General features: G+C 37.7%; 1 protein-coding gene across 4 annotated transcripts in view; it reads left to right on the top strand.

The window, feature by feature from the left end:
• The first annotated feature begins 2,099 nt into the window (after nt 1-2,099).
• RABEP1 (rabaptin, RAB GTPase binding effector protein 1) overlaps nt 2,100-25,055 on the top strand; it is a 57,507-nt gene continuing 34,551 nt past the window's right edge. For 2 of the 4 annotated variants that reach the window (XM_026672418.2, XM_087957725.1), the window contains exon 1: nt 2,100-2,246. In XM_026672418.2, coding sequence (XP_026528203.2) covers nt 2,204-2,246 — 43 coding nt within the window. In that variant the 5' untranslated portion in view covers nt 2,100-2,203. Of the gene's footprint in view, nt 2,247-21,297; nt 21,426-25,055 lie in introns of all 4 variants that reach the window. The other 2 variants (XM_087957714.1, XM_087957696.1) reach the window with 2 other exon arrangements.

Consider the following 25,055-nt stretch of genomic DNA (forward strand, 5'->3'; position numbering starts at 1 on the left):
AATAGTCTTTCACTTGAGATCTCAGGGGTGTAGACAGCCCTCAAAAAATCCTGGATAATGTCCATAAAACCACTTCAGGCATTGCCATCTAAATCACAATTTTAATAAGCTAGGAGGAGAAAATAAGTAAATACATATGGAGTGGATATATTCATGGTATTGTATTAAAATAAAAATTACACTAAATTATTCTTTCCTCTTGGCACAACAGTGCATGTAATAAGAAGAGGGCTTATCTGCTGTTAGAAATCACTTGGAATTATTCCTCAAAAACATAAATCTTCCATACCAAATTTGCAGAATAAGGTACTGTTCTTATAAATAATGCAATGGATTATGCATGCAAGCCAACTATTCATAATCTTTTGGCTTCTAAAACAGAACAACAATAGTATTTCTGTGTTGGTAATACAGTTCTAATTACTGTGACATCTGCAAGCAGAGAAAACAGATAAGGTGCTCTTCAAGTATCTATATTTTCCAATTTATAATTAGACTTCTATTGCATTTAAGAACATGATGTTCAACCTTATTGAATCCCAATCACATTTTCTTACATTTCTCTCTCTTTCATCCTTGTAATGGGAGGCATGCTTAACCGTCAAGACAAAATAAAGAATTGACTAGACAGGATACCAACATTTCAGGGTTGCCTTCCTTAACTATACAACCACAAACATCTTTGCATTTGTGCAAGGCAGTTTGGTATGACGTGTTCAGATTTGCTGCTGCTAAACTCTGATATATACTTGTCTGTGGGAACTTCATTGAACACAATTAATGATGCTGCCTGGACTGTTTTGACCCTGGGGCCTCAACTGCACCCCTAATATTTGGGGGCAAATCATCAAGGCTAGCCTGATTTTCCATGGTTTCAGAAGAACAAGACAAATGTCTGGAATACTCTACCCGACTCTGTAGTCTCTTCCCCAAACCCCAAAAACTTTAACCTTAGACTGTCTACTATTGACCTCACCCCTTTCCTAAGAGGTCTGTAGGGGGCGTGCATAAGCGCACCAACGTGCCTACCGTCCCTGTCCTATTGTTTCTCTTATTCTTTTATTTTTCTTATATGTACCCATTTCATGTATTCACAACTATGTATACACTTATACTTATTATCTTGTAAACAATTGGCAAATCAAATAAATAAATAAATAAATAAAATATAAGGGGTTCATTAGACCAGTAGTTCTCAGTTCAACATATTTTAAGTCCCACCATTTACTCAGTTTAAATAAATTGGTTCTCATCATAATAGGAAACTATCCATGTAGGCCAGCAATAGGTTTACAGGCATTCTATTATTGTACTTATTATTTTTGAAGGACGTTAAATCATGAAAACACAGAATTGTAGAGTAGAAATGAATCACAAGGATCATCTAGTCCAGTCTCTGCAGTGTGCAGGAATATCAAACTGTCCTTTTGGCTCTTCTTCCAAAACTTCGGAGGCAGAGTATCCATAATCTCTGTACTTAGGTAGACTGTTTCATTGTTCTACAGAATTTATTTTAATTAACTTTTTGACAACTTATCTAGATCCCACATTGTTTGTTTATTTATTCCTTGTGTTCCAACTCCAACTGAGATTTCTGATTGCCATCTGCGATAAATTTACAATCGCATTCACTTTATTTTTCTTAGTTAACTCCAGGAACCCCCCCCCCCAAAAAAAATAATAATGATGATGATGATAAGGAGGAGGAAGGAGAAGAGGAAGGAGAAGAAATGTCTAGGTCTGATGTCTCCAACTCCAACAGCATCACTGCATCATCACCATTAGAGATTATTTTTTTTAAAAAGCAATCTGGCCCTAGTTGCAAAAAAGTGTGCCCGGCGCTGCCTTAAACCATTAACGTAACGTGTGAACCCAACCAAATACAAACACTCCAACGAGACCCTGCATCTGCACCCCAGCTTTTAAATTCATTTTTAGCAGCCATTTCCATCACCCTGATAGCAGGGACCTCCTGCAGCTTCTACTCCCCGCCGGCTGTTCGCCCTCAGCACGGTATTTCCACCACCATCGCCCTACAGCTTTCGGCGCCACCGGGCGCATGCGCAGCCGCTCGAGCTCCCTCCTTCCCGCCGCCGCCGCCGCCGCCGATTCTCCGCCCCCTTCGCCTGTCAAGATGTGTTCGGCTACGTCTCCTGACGTAGCGGACCCGGCCTCGGCGTGACGGGGACGAGCTGGCTCGGTCATGGCCCAGCCCGGGGAGACCCCGGCTTCGGAGCCGACGGAGGGTGAGGAAAGGAAGGCCGGGTGGGGGTGGGGGGAGCCGGCGCCGGCCTGAGGCGCGGCCTGCTAATTCTGCCTCGACCTGGGTGCAAAGGGGGGCGTGGGAAGCGGGGAGGAATGCAGGCCGCAGAGGGAGCGAGGGAAGGAAGGAAGGAAGGAAAAGAGGAGTGGGGTGGTGGGCATGGAAGGCGCGGAGCCCCTCGCTCCCCACAGGCGCTTCTTCCCTTCCCCGCGCCCGTCCTGAATCAAGCCCTCCGTTTTTTCTACCTTCAACGTCGCTCTCCTCGCCCGCATCCTTTCGAAGCCCCCCTTCCCCTCGCCTCGCCATTTCCCTCCCCCTCCGCTGCTTTCCTGCCCAGCCCCTCGTCCTCCTGCCCCCCCCCTCCCCCGGTCCCTTCTTCTCCTTGGCCCAGCGGCGTCCCAGCTCCTTAGGCACCGTCGCTTTTCGCGGCGGCTTCTTGTCTCTGTCCCCATCGCAGCCCACCTCTCCCCTCCTCCCACCCACTTCTCGAGCGACTCCTTGATTTCTTTCCTTCCATTCTCCCAAACACCTGATCCTTCCCCTCCCTCCCTCCCTCCCTCTTGCACGCGAGTTTTCTCCCTCCTTACCTTTGTCACGAGTCTTAACCCCAAACTATTTTATTCCTTGCTCAATCTCTCTCCTGCTAACCCCTGTTTTAGCTTTCCCCAGCTTAGAGTTATACTGCAAGAAGAGTTCTTTGTGGTTCAGGATGTTGCGTGAACCCAGTCAGATTTAACAGATAATCAGAGTTGGAAGGACCTTGTAGGTCATCTAGTCCAACCCCCCCGCCACCGCCCAAGCAGGAGACCCTACACCATTTCTGACAAAGGGCAGTCCAGTCTCTTCTTGAAAGTCTCAAGTGCTGGTGCTCCCACAACTTCTGAGGGCAACTTCTGTTCCATTGGTTGATTGTTCTCATTGTCAGAAAGTTTCTCCTTATTTCCAGGTTAAATCTCTCCTTGTTCAGTTTCCATCCATTATTCCTTGTCTGGCCTACAGGCGCTTTGGAAAATAGCTTGACCCTTTCCTCCCTGTGGCAGCCCCTCAAATATTGGAAGACCGCTATCATGTCTCCCTTGGTCCTTCTCTTCACTAGACTAGCCATGCCCAGTTCCTGTAACCATTCTTCATATGTTTTAGCCTCCAGTCCCCTAATCATCCTGGTTGCTCTTCTCTGTACTTTTTCTAGAGTCTCAACATCTTTTTTATAATGTGGTGACCAAAACTGGATGCAGTACTCTAGGTGTGGTCTTACTAAGGCTTTGTAGAGTGGTATTAGTACTTCCCTCGATCTTGATCAGTCAACCCATTTATTGTTCAGAAACCGAGTTAACTTAGTGGCCAGGTTATAAATTCAGCCACAAGGTGTTCCTCTCCCCTCCCTTAGATGTCTTCATTGCAAAGCAAGATTTGTCCCAGTTGTTACCTTTTCTGCTTATAGCTTCCCCCTCATTCTCAGAGCCCCTCAACATTTACTGTTCTAAACTTTAGTGGTCTTTTTTTCACCTGTGATCCTCCTTCATGTCTATGCAACCACTTACTTTAACTGTCACCTAAACAGTTTTTGGATTACTGTTCTCTCTTCTCCACAACAACCACTTCCTGCGTCCTTGAGGTGTTAAATAGTAATACTAAGTTTGATATCAGCTGTGGTAAGGTTGAGACTAGCAGGAGCATGGATTAATGTTGTTAACAGGTTTATACAGGCTATCTAGATAAAATAATCCCAATAGGTATTAACTATGTTTAATCACCAGACAGACAGAAATATGATGGTTATGGCATTAGTCTAAAAATGGAGAGACTGAGATTCAGGTTTTCCCTCTCCCACGGAAACTGACTTCCAGATTGTAGACTAGTCACTGTTTCATTCCAATGAATCTCACAGGTTTGTGGATGTGGAAACAAATTGAAGGAGAAATACTATGTGAATTGCCTTGATATTCTAGTGAAAAGGCAGATTTATATCTAATGTAAATAAAAAAATAACTAATTTTATTAATTTTCTAGAGCTGATTCCTCAAGTTTGTGGACCAGTTGCTCTTTGAACTTTTTTTCCTTCTGCTGTATAGGCAGGTTTGGTTCCCTTTTTTTAAATCAGCATTTTTCCACTATGCTTGCACACTTTTTTTAAATAAACAATTTATAGCTGACTTGGAAAATATGGCAGTATTAATGAAGATATATTATGGGTGATGTTTCTTAGAAAATAACAAATGTAATAAATAGGGGAAGTATGTATAAAATATGTAAGAAGGAGGGGAGCTACTCATAGTGCATGTACATGTACAACTACCATTGGTAGAGGTGTCAATTTTGCAAATTGGTGTGACAGTTATACAGAAACATGCTACTGTAATTGAATGTGTGAAATAACAGATTTTATTGGTTGCAATTGTAAACCACAAGGATAGTTATAGAAAAGTTGTTTTAATGCTACATAATCTTGTAAAGTTAATAATAATAATGAATCAATAAAATAGCAATAGCACTTAGACTGATATACCACTTCACAGTGCTTTATAACCTCTCTAAGCAATTTATAGAGTCAGCATATTGCTCCAACAATTTGGGTCCTCATTTTATTGACCTCGGAAGGATGGAAGGCTGAGTCAACCTTGAGCCGGTGAGAAATGAACTGCCGAACTGTAACCGGCAGTCAGCAGAAGTCACCTGCAGTACTGCATTCTAACCACTGTACTACCGCAGCTCATATGCTTGATTTGCTGTGGGAAGACTTACGAATCTCTGTATTGTTACAATTATTTCTTTGATAGAAGCAATTCTCCAGGAGAATACACATTTCTACAAAAACTATGTGGTAAATGCCATAATATCATATCTTCTTCCCAATCCTAAGGGCCCAATTTGGATGGAAGGCTGAGTCAACCTGGAGCTGAGGATAAAACTAAAAGTAAATTGTAAAATCGTCTATTTAGATAAAAATATTCAATTAATATTTGGTACCCAGTCAAAATTCAGAGAAAGTAATACATTAGAGAGACTTTTGAAAGAACAGAATTCCAAAAGTTATTGGCTAGGTTTTTTGCATTTGTGAGTTAAGTTAATCTTTTCCACTATGTGGCAACGTCCATGCAGTTTTCTTGGCAACATTTTTAAAAGTGGTTGCCATTGTCACCATTTGCAGACTGAGAGAGAGTGACTGGCCCAAAACCATCCAGTTGGCTATTATCTAAGGACTGGAATTCACAGACTCTCAATTTCCATGCTGGTGCCTTTAACCACTACAACCAAACTAGTTTTCAGCTAGGTTCATACACTGCACTATACTATGATGCAGTTTGCTTGTGGCATTTTATATCATCTTAATCCAACTAAATATAAATCATAGTTACACAGTTTATGGCTTAATGGTGTATTGATCAAAATCAGTAGGCAGAATTTATTTTTCTGCAGTTAAAGGAGTAATGAATAAGGTTTTATCTCTAGGATATAGTTTTGGGATATGGGGAGAAGTTAACGTGTTAAAGCAATTTTCAGATGCCTTAGATTTAAAAATTCTTTAAATGTTCTTATGAAGTGACTTTATAATCATATATGCATGATGTTGGCTTTTTATAGGTAGTTATATTACATTATTTCTCCACTCTGGACATGAATCCAAATACTGTATATTGGAAAGCTTCTAGCTTTTTATAGTCTTCAGAGGCATTTTTATGGTTGAGTGCATAACTTTAATTCTACTGAGTAGTTACCATAGTACAGTAGGTAGCAATGACTAGATCTTCCCCCAGAGAAATGTATGAGTGATAAATGTTGCAAAACTGGACACAGACAGTCATGGCCAGTGCATCTACCTGAAAATAAATTGCAATATATAAGTGTGTGTTCTGTGACTGTTAAAACCCTTCATGTGAATAAAGAAATGATTAATGTCAAGAGATGAATGAAGTCATTTCAGCCAGGAATGGACCAGATCCTGCTTTTGTTACATGGAGGAAAAGGAATGCAAAAATGCTTCTCTGAAAATCCATACAAGTTTGTACCATGTAAACAAATATATTAAAGTTCAGGAAGTATCAAAAGAAGAGTTACTTTCCCTTAAAACTATTTTTATATCTGTGCTGGTCATAGAGGAGAATTTTACCTTTTGGTAACTGGGTTTCTTTAATACTAAAGAAATAGATTTAGTATTAAATCTATAATGTATATTTCATTTTGGTTTGACCTATTGGGCAAACTCAGTTTTTTCTATATGGAAACCAAGGGTTTGGGCCATGATATATATGGCTACCCAGTTGTGGTTTATTCAAGAAATTATGGTTATAATGTAAGAGTGCAACTGTTAAAGGTGTTGATGCATTGAAAATGAAAAACATAATCTTGTGATTATGTGGTTCCATCCTACGTCTTAAGGGAATTCAGACACTCCAGTTTGCTATAATGTCAGTTTTTAAATTACTGTTATATGAATCATTTCTGGTTTTTCATCTGTGAAATTGGATGATCATCTCTTCCATTATGGAATAATACTATAGTAGAAAAGAGGTGGAGTGTATAGATTGTAGTTTATTTGTGTTGTGCAGACTTTGAAAACTTGTTGGGAATTGCATAGGTGTGGCAAAAACAGTTAACTGAAATAGTACAGAGATTTGTTTGGAAATAGACAGTTACTTCTTTTGCAAAAATTGAGTACAGGAGGGAAAGAGTTTCTGTCCATAGTAAAATGATCTAATAACGTGCTTTAAGATCAAATGAGATATTGAAGTTTGGGAGATAATGATGGCAACTTCTGAAATATTTTTTAAAGTTGATAATATTGAGTATATAATATGTTCTGGAGAAGACTTAATAACTTCAGATTCACTGTTAACTTATTTTATAGGATAAGATATTTTTTGTCTGCCCAGTGGTCTCCAGAGCTATGAAGATTAAAAAAAAAAAACTGCCAGAAAAATGCAGCAAATACAGTAGTGTAATTCTCAGATAGGTTCTGCACTTATTCAATGTTATCTTCTATCCCATCTAAAGAACAGCAACCGTATGCTTCCTTTTAAATACAATATGTTTTAGATGGAATGCATCTCTAGGTAATTTGACCTTGTAGAACTGGTTCACATATAATAGCAGTCTTTATTTTTCTATTATTTGAATAAGGTTTCTCTTTTAATATAGTACAATATGTTAACCATTTCTAATTGTCCTTCAGAAATTATTCAAAGATCCAACTATAATTTACGGTCGTGATTTGAAACTGGTTTTAGAAGCACATGGAAATTATGTTATGTTGAGAGACTGACACAAATAAAGGAACTTTGTGGTTAATCTTACTAACACAAACTAAGAAATTGTGTTGAAGTCTATGATGGTTATCTTAACTGAGAGACAAATTTGCATATAATATATATTTTTTTCTTATGGGACATGAAGGTGTGCTTTTTTCTTTTGGACTGAAGAGCCGATTCTTCACTCTTGCATGAACAACCGTATAAAAAAGTATTTTTAAAAATATTCTGTCATTTTTGAAAAATTGGATATGCTTTGATTCAACCATCTATTTATTCTGCTATACATACATACATACATACATACATACATACATACATACATACATACACACTGAGGTTCTCACGGGTATTTGTATGTGGATCTTTGGTTATTCGGGTTTTCTCCCACGTAAAATTGGAAGTATCTAGGCGATGTTTCGATGAAGTCTCATTCATCATCTTCAGGCTTGTGTCTTCAGCTTTGTGCTTCTCGGAGTAATGTGAGCTTGCAGCTGCTTCTTCCTTTTAACTGCTAGTGGGGGTGTGACTTGATTGGGTGGGGGCTTGGCTGTGTTCTGATTGGCTGGGGGGGTGTTCTGTTCAGGTGGGGGCTTAGTTGTGCTCAGGTTAGTCTTAGTTGCTGGGGGATTTGAACTTATCCAAAGAAGAACAAACTGCACTACTTAACCTGAAAGAAGACACCAACATAATAATCTTACCAGCAGACAAGGGCAATGCGACAGTGGTTATGAACACATCTGACTACCAAACCAAGTTAACCAACCTACTCCAAGACCCCACATACAAACCCATAAACACAGACCCCACCACCTACCTAGAAAAAACCACCAGATCCAAAATAAAAGTCTCCCCCATCAGCGAAGAAATCCAGCAAAGAATCATACCCAGAGAGAAATCATCCAGATGCCCTAAGGTTTATGGTCTCCCCAAGATACACAAAGAAGGAACCCCACTTAGACCAATAGTCAGCTCCATAGGCTCACCTCTACAAAACTTAGCCAAATTTCTCGCCAAAAAACTACAGCCCTATGCAGAATCCATTAACTCACACGTAAGAAACTCATTCCAGTTCATCGAGATCATAAACAAAACTTACAACCCAGCGACCTACTAGTGAGCTTTGATGTCATATCCCTCTTCACCCAAGTGCCTATAACAGAAGCCTTGACAGCCATCCAAAACAACTACAACCCCCCCCCAAGCACATCCTAGATCTGACCAACCACTGTCTATCCAATACATCACCTACAACGGACAAAAATACAAACAAATAGAAGGATCACCCATGGGATCCCCCCTCTCACCTATCATTACAAACCTCTACATGGAACACTTTGAAACACAAGCTCTAGAAAAATATGATCACAAACCCAAACTCTGGCTCAGATACGTAGATGACACCTTCATAATATGGCCAAACAGGAAAGAAAAACTGAATAACTTCCTCACACACCTCAACAGCCTACACCCCAAAATACAATTCACCATGGAAACAGAAGCTAACAATCAACTTCCCTTCCTAAATGTCTTAGTATATAAAAAATCCAATGGTTCCCTTGGACACACCATCTACCAGAAGAAAACACATACAAACCGCTATCTACACGCACTCTCACGCCACCACCCAGCATAGATCAATTCCATAGCCGAGACACTCATCTCCAGAACAAAATACTTAGCCGACGAACAACACCTAGAAACTGAACTACACACTCTCACTAACGGCCAGTGGATTCCAAAGAAAGATTACCCACCTAATCCAAAAAGAAACCCCAACCAAAATCCAAGACAGAGAACAAGAGAACGTCAAAGCCCTCCTTCCATATATAAAAGGCACTACAGACAAAATCAGCAAGATCCTCCAAAAACACCTGGCTTGTGGTGTGGAGATTTTTTTGTTTGTGAGTGCAGGCTTCCAAATGATTGACAGTCTGGTGGAATCATCTCTTCTATTCATGCTTTCTGGTCTTTTTTCAATCTCTACGGCTTCTCTGATGATTCTGTGGTTGGGGTTTTCTATAGTGGCTAGGGTTTTGGTGCCATTGAAGTTGATGCTATGCTATGTGGCTTCCATGTGTTGGACTAGTGAGGAATTGTGTTCCAGCTTTTTGACTGCATTTTTGTGTTCATCCAGGCGGGTACTTATTCTTCTATTGGTCTGTCCAATGTCAATCATTTGGAAGCCTGCACTCATAAACAAAAAAGTCTCCACACCACAAGCCAGGCAAACACCTGGGCACAAACAGATCCCCCCTGATACCTCCAGCTCAAACACATCCCAACCAGGCACCCAGATGAAACCTAGCTTCCTAACTAATGATAGCCGTCCATTTACCCGGAGCCAAGCTGCACTAAAGGCCTCCAATAAAGTAACACAATGTTGCCAGCCAATCAAGATACAAAAAGAGCCAAAAAACAGACAGAAGATATTAGAAACACCAATCAAGCAGAACACAGCAAACTCCAAGACCAATAAACACAGACCAAGACTCCCAACCAATCAGGATGAAGAAAAAACCATTCTGGCACAGCAATAGGCTGCTCCAAATTTAAATCTGAAACCACTGTAAAAGTCTGACTCACAGATGAACACTATACAGAAGCCTGATGATGGCAGATGAGATTCTGCTGAAACGTTGCTACAACTTTAAAAGCACAACTACAATGACGTGGGAAAATACCCGAACAAAGCTGAATGCCATACATGTAAGTACCCGCAAAAACTTAAGAATATATATATATACACACACACATACACATACACATACACATACACACATAAATACATACATACATACATACATATATATATAATGTTATGTTTTATTTGTATTAATGTACAAACAATTTGGATTTGAAGACACTTTAAAATGACATATTTCAGTGTTAAAAATGAAATAAAAACATCATTATTTGAACAGGATGGAAAAAGGCCAATAAATTCATCAATGACCAGGTAGCCATAGGGTTATGATGGCAATTGGGATCAGGATTGCCATTGCTAAGTAATGCAGTCATTGTAATGCAGTACAATGTCATGTGACTGCTTTGCATAATGACAATCCTGGTTAACATAACCCCAAGAAGAAGTGGGAGTCCCAGCTAACAAGTGCAGGAATGACCCTGGATTGTGGAGGAGGGCCTGGGAATGCCGGCACAGGCCATGCTTGGGGAGGGGGTGGTACTGCTGTCGAGGAAAAGAAGGAACAACTTGTGACCTTCCCTGCCACCTTCCCTATTGACTTTGCTGGTGAGAGCTGGCAGGAAATGTGACGATTGATTAATTGATTGAATATATTTAGTGATCATGTGACTGCAACTCCCTGAAATTTTGTAATCACGAGTGAGTAAGTACCCTGTTTACAATCCTGTGCCACCAAGGTGTTATAATGGCCAGAACTTTGAGGATGTCCTATGTCTCTTTGCAGCTCTACCATAACTTTGATCAATGAACAAATGGACATAAACTGAGGACTACCTATATTGGAATTTTCTTTATCAGGATCCAAAAGGAATAGAAAAGAAGATACAGTGGCATCCAAGAAAGGGAATGTTACAAAGTATCCAAATGAGAAAGCTGAAATGATATAGGATCTTCTGCTTGAGAAGTGGGTTGGATTAGAAGACCTCCCAGGTTCCTTCCAGCACTTGTTATTCTGTTATTCTGCTTTATCTTGAATAGTGTAATCATCAACAGTGCTGGTTGTGATTGGTTCGGAATGAAACCAAGAATCTGTAAGAATAGCTATGCTTGATGAATAAACTGTTTATAAAATAGTTTCAAATAAGCATTTGTTGTACATATGGTTACATGATAAAGGAATGAATATACCTTTAAATCTAAAATAAATCTAAAAACATGGTTGATTGTTTATGAGAAAGCATAGATTTTCAGGGTGGATAGTGTCCACTCAGCTGCATTGGGAGTTACCAAAAAAGCTTTGATGAATATCTGTAACTGAGAGGAGTGTTTGCTAAAAATGTGTAGTAAATGGTAAGTAAATGGTAATCTTCTGGAGCTTCCTGGCTTGGAGCTAGCTTGTTAAATGGACCTGTGTAAAAAGCTCAATAAAATTTGCTGCACCAAGAAGCTGTTTATCCTATTTTGCCTTTGCTTCATTGGAGTGAGAATGAAGTGTTGATCTGATCATCAGAAAAAAATATAGCTGCACAGTATATTTTTACAACATGTTAAGACTCTATATGCAGATAAATAACTTCAGCTACTATTGTAATAATCATCTAAAATGATAAAGAGTGAAATTATTGAATGTTTTAGCTTAGTTAATTCGTATTTTTTTCCTCTGGTTGATTATGACTTTATAGATAGAATATGCATTTTAGCTCTTAAATTAAAAGGCATTATTTGATATAATCGTTTCCTGCAGTTTAATCTATATCCTCTTAACAGACTTCTCAGTATGTTGTTTAATAGTAGTAATTCATATCCGCTGATAATGTGAACTATTTTTTTAGTGATAAGTACACTTCTGGGTTTGTATTGTGAGCTGAGAAGTTTATTTCAGACAAACAAAGATTACTAAAGTGATAGTGAATGCATGGGTGATGGACTGTTTATATACTCATGATTTCCAGAGGGAAATCATTTTCTATCTTCCATTCCTTTCTCTAAATTTGTGTCTCAAACTTATTTTAGATCCACAGGAGGAATCCTGATTCCTTTTACAGTTCTAACATGTATCTTTCTCTTCTTCCATCTCTCTCTTTTTCTCTCTTGAGATATTTCCTTTAGATTGAGAGGGATAATTCATTATTGATTTCTCAAAGCTTGTTAGATTTGAGTTGAATCATGTAAACAGAGACAAATTATTTGTGACTCAATCTCTTAGTTATTGTATTTATTCTATTTTTAAAACTGACTAGAATACATCTTCTTCCTTATTTTTAGTTGTTATAAAAATATCTTATGCTATAAAGCTTGTGATCTTTCTATGACTTCAATTGACTTGTTTGATATTTATAAAATTCTGGGTTTACTATCAAAGTTATGACAGAGATACTCTCTTTTGATGCTGCATAGTGCTTTTTCTATACTTGAAATATAGCTTTTATGGATATATTTGCATTACCCTTTAAATAAAATTTTAAGGGGAAAATGGGTTATAGATCTTACTAAGTCTTGTATATTATTATATCTATATTCACTGTTTATTAGATCTTTCACATTTTTGTAGTTCTGCTTGCTTTTCCAGAAGGGCTTTAGCAATATTCACTTCAGTATTTAATGTAGCCAGTTTTGACACTGCCAGCATGCCAAGCACAAAGGGATAGTATTGCTTTTAAAGTGCATGTTCAGGATAAATGTTTATTCTGTGCCAAAGAAATACAATTTCTTAACATGAGTAACAAACTTTTATATGCATGAATTGTACTAGCTAAATAATACAGCCTTTCTTTCAAAAGTTGTGATTGTACTTACTGTTCTTTTTTTAACAAACTGAGAAGTTTGAGAATAGGTAAACAATGTTAGAGCTGTTGAGAGAGGATATTAAATCATATAGAAGATTAGTCCTATCATTATCTATGCAAATTGCCAAAAACTGCAGTCACCTAGAAGCCCCAAATCTGTTTTTTTAAAGTAAAAATTATTTGTCAAAATAATTTTGCATTTACGTATGGTATCCATAGCTATTTAACACACGTTACATTGTACTTATAGATTCAGTTCATGATCAGAACAAAAAATACAGTGCCTTTATATTTAAAGCATTAGGTAATATTTCAATTAAATAATTTAAAATTGGGCACACGGTAATTTGGGAATGAGCTGAAGAATACTTTGAGGTTGTTTGATCTGAAAATATTCTATGTGAAAACTATGTGAGAAATTCCAATTTTGGCTTGTGAATTAATATGACTGAACTTTTCAATTTTTATTTTAAAGCAACTTTTTCTGGTATTTTCCAAATGTATTGAATTTTAACAATCTTAAACTAGAACAACTAATAGTTGTGCAGAATGGGCATTATAGAATTGATGCCAGCACATCTGAATTGTGCCTACTTGGAGAAGGAAGCAAATACAGATAGTCCTCGATTTACGACCACAATAGAGCCCAAAGTTTCTGTTTTTAAGTGAGACATTTGTTAAGTGAATCTTGTCCCATTTTATGGCCTTTGTTGCCACAGTTGTTAAGTGAATCACAATTGATATGTTAGTAACTCGGTTGTTATGTGAATCTGGCTTCCCCATTGATTTTGCTTGACAGAAGGTGGCAAAAGGGGATCATGTGATCTTGGGACACAGCAACGGTCATAAATATATGCCATTTGCCAGGCATCTGAATTTCGATCACATGACCCGGAGATGCTGCAAAGGTTGCAACTGTGAAAAATGGTCATAAGTCACTTTTTCCAGTTCCGTTGTAACTTTGAACAGTTACTAAATGAACTGATTTAAATCGAGGACTACTTGTATTCAGGTTGTTCCTTTTTAACCTAGATTAGTATTTCTTATTTACTTTCTGTAGCATTTTAAAGTAAAATATCTGTCCTATGGTTCTTGTAATAAAGATTTAAGATAGTTCTCATAATATTTGCTTTGGAGATTGATTTTAAAAGAATGTTATTGTCCCACATGTTTGATGAAACTCACCAATATGCTTGCTTATTGGCAGTTTTCTTAATGATTCAGTTCAGTTTGCACAGGCCTATATAAATCAAAAGTATTCTTATATTGGAAAGAAAAAATAGTATTTATACTTTTTTTCTGACCATCTTAATACATCAGTGTGAAAATCTGTTCGCCACTGAGTTACACACTGTGATCCTTTCTGCTGTTTGTTACATGGGTTCCACAGAATGGGGATAGATGAAAATGATTGAATAATTGAAATAGTATTTTTTTATTGTAAGCTTTTGAACAGCAGTGACATCCAAAAACTGGTTTGTTGAAAAGTTCAGAAACGAGACTGAGTAAATCTTGCAGACAACAAAGTCGTCATGGTTTGTTTGGTGATTTCTCCTCCCTGTTAATTTGTTATTGCCTTGACTGGTAACTACTATCAAGCTGAATCTCTGTTAATGTCTGCAGACTCACAATCAGTAAGCTATTCCTCATCTCTTGGTAATACTATGAAACTATGGCCAATCATTCCTAAACATCTTTCTCCTAGAAGAGTCTAAGCAGCACTTGGCTTATCATAGAGTTCAAAGCAATAAAATAGTTAATTGATGGCTGGAATGGAAGTGGAGGAACCCTCAGGAAGAATTGGATTGCACATGGAATCCAACCCTGAAATCCTACTCCCTCCCAGCAGATAATGTGAAAAAGGCATACTTCTCTGCCTACATTATATCCACACAGAATTGACAACAATGCTTTCCATATTATATGGCAGTGGTGGCCGACCTTTTTGGGCTCCCATGCCGAAAATTGCGTGTGTGTTCGTGCGCACATGCTCGCGTGCCAGCACCCAGAAGGCAATGCACATGGCCCCCACACACCCCCTGTGCATGTGTGCGTGACCACCCACGTGTGCCGTGCGTCTCTGTGCTTGCATGCGAGACATCCCCTGCACACCCCACACATGTCTGTGCATGCATGTGCGTCTCCCGCCCCCTGTGCATGCGTGCCAGATACCCGACAATCAGTTGTTGGGCAGGCAGCGCGCACACATACGCAGTGTGGCTCTTCCAGGCGACCTCTCGCGTGTTGGCAGAAGTGGCTGTGCATGCCGCTTCCGGCACATGTGCTATAGGTTCGCCATCATGGTTATATGGCATCTCATCCATTGAGGGGTTGGCAGAGGAGAGCCAATACAGAGGCTGTGAGAATTTTCAGTATTTTGAAGACAAAATTGATTACATTCATACCAATTTTAATTCCAGGTCACAGGGAGGTGACCCCAACAATTGCTTGTTATGTTCAAATGGATTATTTCTACTTGTAGATCTCAGGGTTATGGAAAAGGTAAGATAGAGTGATCAGTCACACTGCCAGTTTGTTTGTTGCCCCTCCTGGGAGATTAAGTAGCAGATGAATGCTGATCCTTTTTTTTAAGGAAGTGTTTAATGCTTCCCTAAGGAGATGATTAATGCCTTGCTAACTAATTTATAAGTTAGGATTATAATTTTCCCTAAGCAGGACGTATTTGCTGCCATCTTAGGGCAGGTTAGATATTCCATTCTTGCAAGACGATTTGAAGAGTTGTGGTCTCTTGGCTCCAGACACACTTACGTAACACTGATAACCTGGATCCATTTGAATTGGGGTTTCATCTATCTGGGAAATATTTGAGGAGCTGTCTCTCCCCAATGAGAGAGCCTGCCCCATTCACACCAGCAGAAGAGGCTTGCTACAGATCCCATCTGCTTAAGGATTCAAGCAGGCGGGTTCAAGGAGAAGAGTCTTTTCTGCTATGGCAGAAAAGCCTTGGTGGCACAGCGGTTAGAGTGATGTACTGCAGGCCACTTCTGCCAACTGCCTACAATTTGGCAGTTCAAATCCCACCAGGCTCAAGGTTGACTCAGCCTTCCATCCTTCTGAGGTGGGTAAAATGAGGACCTAGATTATTGATGGCAAGATGCTGACTCTGTAAACCACTTAGAGTGGGCTGTAAAGTACCATAAAGCTGTATATAAGTCTAAGTGCTCTTGCTATGGCCCCATCCCTGTGGAATACTCTATAGTATACCGTTGGAGGTGAGAACTGCTCCTAACCTTTTGGCCTTCCAGAAAGGTATGAAAACTTGCCCCGGGGTCCTGTGGGGGGGTCACTCTTGCTAGCTGTAGCTGACAGGATAAGAAGACCCCATCCATGTCCTGTCCGTCTCTTGGTTCTGGTTTCAGTACAATTCAATAATCAACATCTGAGTAGTTTTCATATTTTAATTATTTTTACTTATAACTTGTAAACTGCCCAGGGTCTCCTTATAGGGAAGATGGGTAGCATAAACATCAAACAAATAAGTAAGTAAGTAAATAAGTAAGTAAATCAATAAATCAATCAATTTAAAATAAGATATTGAGACTAGGATATGGTCACATAGTACAGGTAATCCTTGACTTACTGTTGTCATGGTTGTCAGCCATTCAGTTGTGTCCAACCCTCAGTCACTCTATAGCTCAGCACTCTCCCTGCCTCTCTGTCTCGCACTGCCTCCTTCAAACCCACCATGGTTGTCCCAGTGTCATCCTTTATATAGTGTCCAGCCAACAAGTATTAGGATGACCCCTTCTCCTTTTTCTGCTGATCACTTCCGTCAACTTTTCGAGAGACTCACAATACCAATATTTGGTAATATGTTTGGTGGGGTTTGGTCTAGGACTTCTTTGTTGTTTTTGTAGTCCGTGGGATACATAATAATCGTCCTCAGCACCAGTTCAAAGGCGCCCATCCTTCTCTTATCTGCCTGCCTTTTTTGGAGTCCAAATTTTGTAGCCATAAGTAGCAATTGGAAAAATTATTGCGTTAACTAATCTATATTTGATTGTGAGGCTGATCTTTGCTCTTCCAGATGTTATTCATGCTGGACACTGCAGTTCTCTCAAGAGCTATAGGCCTTCTGATTACAGGGCTACAGTCACCATTTTGGTTGATTTTAGAGCCCAGGAAGATGAATTCCTTTACTCTTTCAGTGGTCTCATTATCAATTTGTACTCTGACCTGTTCTCTGCAACTCTCATTATCTTTGTTTTCTTGCTATTAAGGTGCAGTCCAAATTTTTCACTTTCATCTTTGACTCTCAGGATTAGCCACACCAGATCCTCCTAGCTTTCCATAAGCAATGCTCTATCATCTGCATATTGGAGGTTATTGATATTCCTTTCACTGATTTTAGCCCCAATGGTAGATTCTTCCAAATGTGCATTTGTCATAACTATTTCTTGACTTACCACTGGTTGTTTAATGATTGTTCATAGTCATACCAGCCTTGGAAACTTGAAAGGTTGAAAACATAAGGTTTATTATTCCTTACTTGTTCATTTGAGGTCTGTTCCTCCAGCATACCAAGGTACCCGAACTCTCACCAAAAACGCTCGTGAACACCAGCATTTTCACAACCATTCTCTCCAGTGGTGCATGAGAGGACCTGGTCCTGTTGAGTGTGGTGAGAGACCGGGGGCCTTTTTTCTGCCCAGGAGGCTCAGGCCCTCTCCCCACTGCCCACTTAATGAATGTAACTGGGAGAGCTGGAATTGTGATTGAGTGAAGCATTCACATGACATTTCTGCTAACCACTTCACTATGCAACTGAGATTCAGGGTCAAATTGTGGCCCGAAGACTGTGCTAATCAGTTTCTCTCTGCCCAACCCACCTAACAGAGTTGTTGTGAGGAAAAAAGAGGAGGAGGAAGGAGTATTAAGTATATTCACCATGTTGAGTTACTTATAAAGTAATAAAGGTGGGATAAAAAGCAAATAATAAATAAGTGGATGTCTGTATTTAAAACTGTAATGTAGGTTTTTTTCCCCCTGCAGAATTATTATCTTTACAAAAATGCAAATTTATCTAAGCAAATAGCAATTTCTGACTGATATTGTCTGGAGACTCTGGACTCAGGTTAAGTATGATAGAGGATGTCTGTCAGACATTTCCAGAACAATAGGCTATAGCCCAGTGCAGGGAAAAAACAAACAAGGAATGCCAAATCAGTGCTGTTTTGTAACCAAGATGTATAGATAAGTCCATAGATGTACTAGAAGTGAATCTCAGGCCAAAGGCATATTTACCTTTTCGTATGCAAATATACTCAATAACCAAATTGATCAGTTAAGTGGCAACCTTGATGTACTTTTTTGGAAGTCAGTTCCATGATGTCAGGAATGCTTATTCTAAATGAATAAGGTTGTTTAGTTTTGAATGGCATAAAATATGTTGCATATTCTGAGTTGAATTGTTGTATTGATAAATACAGTTATTGCTTACAGATCATCATGGAGATAATTTATCTGTGTAATCTCTAAAAGTTGACCCTGATTTGACGGCACATAATCAAAACAAGAAATGTTGCTTACAACATATTGTCAGTCATAATAGTATTTCTGTTTGAGCAGTTCCCTCTGTATTTCGTGCCTGGAGGCATATATTCTGAATATAGTCATTCATATCTGATAGTGTAGCCATGAATCAGTGACATTTGGGTAAATGTGTGGCCCTGTCTTATATAATTCAGAACTTAATTGTAAATTCATTATGTGAACTTAAGATATCGTGGAACAATGATCTTGCTTTAAAAATAACTTGTCAGTTTGAGAATTACAATAATTCTAATCTTCCAATTGATTAGAATTAAAGAGCCCCATAATGTTGTCAGTCCAGTGTTCACAATAATGAATCAGCTGTTTTAAGTTCCTGATCTTCTGAGTCAGCCACTTTTGTTGCTGACATAATATTATAGAGCATGAAGTAGAATTAGCAAGATTTCTGCAGATCAATCTGGTTTAGAGCAAATTATGAAAGCTTTGGAAATAGTGGGCTTTGATATTAAGAGAAAGGCTTTGTGACTAGAAACATACACTGTTGTGTCCCAAACTAGAATAAGTCTTATGGAGGTCTGCTTTATACAACATGATGACTTCAACATACATAGGTTGGTAAGAGTGAAGTGGGTTGAGAGTTATTTACGAGAGATGGACAGGAAAGAATTGAGTTTCTATTTACCATTTTTGTGCAACATACTGTGTGTGTTTGTGTGTGTGTGTGTTGTAAATAGCATTTGTACTTGGTTATTTACCAAGGACATCAATCTTGATGTAGAAATATATAACATAATGCAAATAGACTAAAATAGAAAACAGAAGATAACTAGATAATATTACAAGGTAAGAAAAAAAACTTTCAAAATAAATATGGTGGATAAAAGATAGTTAAAAGAATATTGGTTCCACTAAATATGTTACCTCAAGCTAGTATTTATAACATTAAGCCTTTGTATGAATGTCAAGTTAACAGTGAGCAAGTTTTCATATGGCTCTTTTAGTTCTACGTCTTTCCTTTTGATCCATTTGTTCTTAAGTTGAGGGCATCAATTAACATTCCAAATAAAAATTTTTTGCAAAAGGATAATATTTTATCCTACCACTACTATTAAAATATTTGTTTGCTATTCCATCTTGAAATCTTACAATCTAATAATTTTTAAGTGTTGTTGTTGTTAGTTGCAAAGTCGTGTCTGACCCATCGCGACCCCATGGACAACATTCCTCCAGGCCTTCCTGTCCTCTACCATCTTCTGGAGTCCATTTAAGCTCACGCCTACTGGTTCAGTGACTCCATCCACCTGACGTCCCCTTTTTCTATTGCCCTCGATCTTTTCCAGCATTAGGCTCTTCTCCAGTGAGTCCTTCGTTCTCATTAGGTGGCCAAAGTATTTGAGTTTCATCTTTAGTATCTGGCCTTCTAAAGAGCAGTCAGGATTGATTTCCTCTTGGACTGACCGGTTTAATCGCCTTGCAATCCAAGGGACTCGGAGGAGTCTTCTCCAGCACCATTCTTTGACTCTCAGCCTTCCTTGTGGTCCAACTTTCACAGCCATACATTTCCACTGGGAAAACCATAGCCTTGACACACTTTTGTTGGCAGGGTGATGTCTCTGCTTTTTATAAGGCTGTCTAGATTTTCCATAGCTTTCCTCCCCAGGAGCAAGTGTCTTTTAATTTCTTGACTGCAGTCGTCACCTGCGATGATATTGGAGCCCAGGAAAATAAAATCTGTCACTACCTCCATTTCTTCCCCATTTATTTGTCAGGAATTGAGAGGGCCGGATGCCATGATCTTGATTTTCTTAATGTTGAGTTTCAAGCCAACTTTTGCACTCTCCCCTTCTTCACCCACATCAAGAGGCTCTTTAGTTCCTCTTCACTTTCTGCCATTAGAGTTGTATCATCTGCATATCTGAGGTTGTTGATATTTCTCCTGGCAATCTTAATTCCAACTTTTGATTCATCTAGCCCTGCGTTTCTCATGATGTGTATGTGTATTTAAGTGTATGAAGTGGAATTTACATTATTTAGCTTCCCAAGTTTACTAATTGTAGCAAGCTTTTTTTCACTGTGTGATAAAAATAAAATATAATTAACCAGCAAAATACTGTTATATTTTTTCTTCTTGAATCATACTTGTAATGGGATGACACTTCAGAATTAAATATTTGATTAAAACAGATGTTTGAAAGGACAGACCAAGGAAGTTTATGGGAAAGAACTGTGTTTTGCAAACAAAAGTCAAGGAATACTCAAACTAGCATTAGTCTACTGAGAATTCACAGGTAGTCCTTGACTTATAACCACAGTTGGAACCATAATTTCCATTTCTAATCAAAGCAGTTGTTACGTGAATTGCGTCCTATGTTGGGGGCTTTTTTGCTGTGGTTGTTAAGTGCATCATTGCAGTGAAGTGAATCATGCAGTTCTTAATCCAACTTCCCATGTTGATTTTGCTTGTTGGAAACCAGGTGTAAGGATAGCAGGTATGACTTTGGGATGGTGCATCTGTTGTAAATATATATCAGTTGCCAAGCACCCAAATTTTGGTCATGTGACCATGGGGATACTGCAATGGTCATAAGTGTGAAAACCAGTCATAAGTCACTTTTTTCAATGCTATTGTCACTTTGAACAGTCACTAAATGAATTGTTAGAAGTCAAGGACTATTTATATAGAAAAAGAGTGTCAAGATTAAAAGAAATCCACATTCCCCTCAATTCTGTATTGGCCAAATTTCACTTAAAATATTGCATTCAGTCTGCATACTGCACTGGAATGAGCTTCCTTTTATACCCTCTTTTCTTCGTTTCTTTTCTTATGGAATTGATGACAAGGCTTCAGGAAATGACTGATCTCGTCCCCCAATATATTACAATATGATGCATCATGGATCATATGATCTCTGCAGCCTGGGTTTTGGTGTCTGATAACAACTTCATGCCATACTTCTACAGTATTCTGGGTATCCTTTTATTTATTTTGTTATTTATTAAATTTATATGCATCCCATCTCCCACTTAGCTGGTATATTTTTTAGTGCTGCTAACTTAATCAACTTTGTTTTAGTATATAGGTGGTCATTATACTTATACTGTACATAGAGGCTATCATTACAGTTGATTGGAGTAGAACTATTCAAACATAAACATGTGTATTTATAACAGTGGTATGATTACTATATTTAAAGTTTGAGGTCAACTGGAGGCCAGCCTCCTGTTGACATATTACATTTTGCATTCAGAAATTAGATACTTTTCATAGCTAATTTTCAGTACACCAAGCACTAACTATATAGTACAATCTTGTAAATTTGTCCACTAATAGATGTTATATTTCTGTGCCAGTTAAAAAAAAAAAAGAAAATAGATGCTGAGAGTTTCTTCCTAGGATGTTTTGATTTAAAATTTGCATATGATGAGAAATAATTTATTAGGTCAGTCTGAAGTTACAAAACGCAGTCTTTTGAATTCTTTTTTAAATTAATTTTATTAAAGTTCTTCACAAAGTAAAAACAATACAAATTTAAAGAAAAAAAGTGAAGTAAAAATAGTGTAAAGTAAATAGGAAAAAAGGAGAGAAAAAAGAAAAGTGGTTTCTGATTTTCTTTACAGCAGCTTTAAATGCGTTTACATTTTGTCCTCTATCTGGTTACATCTTGGTTCTTTTCTTTCTATATTCTACCATTTATAATGATCAAACCCATAAATCACGTTCATTTCTTTCCATTTTCAGCAAAAAGTCCATAAAGTCACTAACAAATGTCTTTTTCCAAATCAAACAAGTCAGTTTTACCAGTCTGCAAATTCTGTCATCTTTATTAACCGTTTCTCCATTGTATTTTTTAATAAACTTTATTAGTCCTTTATGTCTTTTAAAAACAAAAAGATAATAATTACATTAACAGTTCTGTGACATCAATCTCATGCAATTCTATCTTTTGTGCATATTTACAAATATATATAATTTGTGCAAATATGTACATTTAATCTATAAATTGCTTATCTTAAATTCCTTCATTTTCCATCTGTCTTAATTCAATCCAATTATACCATTTTTCCCAGATTTTGTAATATTCAGACTCATCTTTCTCTTGTAACATTAAGGTCAGTTTGTCCATTTCAGCACATATCATAATTTTTTAAATGATCAATTCATCTGGGGGAATACAGTTGTGCTTCCAGCATTGAACGTAAGCTATTCTGGCAGCCGTTAAAATATGTAATACCATATATTTTATGTTTTTTTTCCATATTTCTTTTTAAATATCCCCAACAAGAATAATTCTGGTTCAAATTCTATTTGATCCTTAAGAATTTCTTGTTGCCAATATTTTAAGCCAGTATTTCTTGGCCTCAGGACAAGACCACCACATATGATAGAAAGTGCCCTCTTTCTTTCTACATTTCCAACATGCCAGACTCATTTTGGGGTATACCTTCTTCGCCAATCTCGCTGGGAGCAGATACCATCTATAGAACATCTTATAAATATTCTCTTTGTATGACGCTGATTTTGTTAATTTGTAGTTTTGGTTCCAAATACTTTCCCAATCTGTCAAATTTATATTATGTCCTATGTTTTGAGCACAAGCTATCATATATCCCTTAATAGCTTCTTCTTCTAATTCTACCTCTAACAAAAGTTTATAAATTTTTGTAATGTTTTTTTCATCTGGACCTAATAAAATTTTATCCAATTGTTGCAATTCCGAATATATTCCAAAATCTTTTATATCTTTTTTATATCTATTTTGTAACTGGAGATGTGCCCACCAATCAATACATATCCCTTGTTTTTGGAGATCCTGATTCGATTTTAACTTCCCTTGTGCGTCTAAAACCTCTTTATATTTTGTCATTTTGCATAGGTCCAGATTGTTAGGATGTATTATAGCTTCCATCATAGATAGCCAAATTGGAATTTTCATATAGTGTCTCCTTCTTATTTTAATCCAATTTTGTATAAGGGAATCTCTAATCAAATGTCTATGGAAATATGATTGTTTTTTGGTTCTTGTATCCCACAAAAAGGAGTGCCATCCTTTTTGGAGGTCATGGCCCTCTAAACTTAATATTCACTTATTATTTAAATTAATCTATTCCTTAGTCCAAATTAACACTGTCACTTTATAATACATCTCCCAGTTTGGAAGTCCAAAGCTACCTCTGCTTTTATTAATCTTGTAGTGTTTTCTCCATTGTATTTCAAAGTCTTTCTATCTTTGTGCATACAATAATCTCACTGCATTTACCAGATACAAAAGCAATCATCCATAAGTCTTTTCTGAAAGAATGAAAAAGGGAGATAATATACAAGGCATATCTTTCACAGTTGGGAGGAATATTAGAGCTGGCTCCAGACATGTAAATTAGGCTAGTATCAGATGCACCAGAACATTCATTAAACTGTTGGGATGAATAAATATACAAACTGTGATTATTTCCTCTTTTTGAAATCCAGCTGTTAATCTTGAACTGGCTTCCAATCTGTAATTAAACGCAAACATTAGAACATTTGGTCTTTTATAGTTTGTAATCATGTTTAAAGTAGAATTTTTACTTAGCAACCAATTCACTGTGCTCTGTTGACTAATGATACATCTTAACCCCCTACTCTTAAGCTTCTGCCTCAGAATTTGCCTTCTTAAAATGTATGCTTGTTTTGTAAAGAGAGAAGTCATGAATCTTGATGGCAAGAAAAACAAAGAAATACAATATGAACAAGTAGCTCCAATATGAAACAAGATACCATGCTACTGCCGAACATCAGAGTTCTGTAAATTTAGTAGATGAAATACTAAAGTGAAAAACAAGTTTGGGGGAGGGGGGAGAAAAAATTGTAAAGAGAAAGCCTTTTATCTTTTAGGAAATAATTTATTTATTTAATTTTTATCATTCCTTTTATTTAGGTTAAATCAAGGTAGCAGACATACCTCATTCTCCTCTTTCCTGTTTTTCCCTACAACAGCAATCATGAAGGTGGATTGGCTTAAGGGAAGAGAACAACTGACTCAAAATCACCATGTCAGTTAAGGGAGAACTAGAACTCATAACCTTATTTATAACCCAGCTCTTAACCACTATCATGTTGTATTTCTTTTAAATTTAAATGTGGGGAGGGAGTAAAGAGGGACTGCAATGGAAAATAGATTGTTCTGCACTGTTTGACCCTTTAATCAAAAGAAAGAAATACCCAAACTTCTATTATCTACAAACCTGCTCTATGCTAGTGCAGAAAATTTGAACATCTGAGGAATATTGGATCATGTTTGTAATATTAGTAATACATTGCTAGACCTAGTCATACTCTTGACATACCTGTTCATCTATATTTACATGATTCAGAAAATGGAACTGGAAATTTCTTTGATTCCAAATTTCTTAACATGGGATTGTGCATATGTGGGAGTGTGCATGTATACAAGGGCAGCATATTTTTATTATTTATTTATTTATTTTCACCCCACCTTTATTATTTTTACAAATAACATGGCAAACATATCCAACTTACCTTCCTCCTCCTATTTTCCCCATGACAACCCTTTGTCATGGCTGACTCACTACGCATTCTGCTCACATCCAGACAACAGAAA

This window comes from Notechis scutatus, chromosome 1, assembly GCF_049901735.1.
Source record: "Notechis scutatus isolate UNSWTSFEM ecotype Mainland chromosome 1, rNotScu1.2, whole genome shotgun sequence".
NCBI lineage: Eukaryota > Metazoa > Chordata > Lepidosauria > Squamata > Elapidae > Notechis > Notechis scutatus.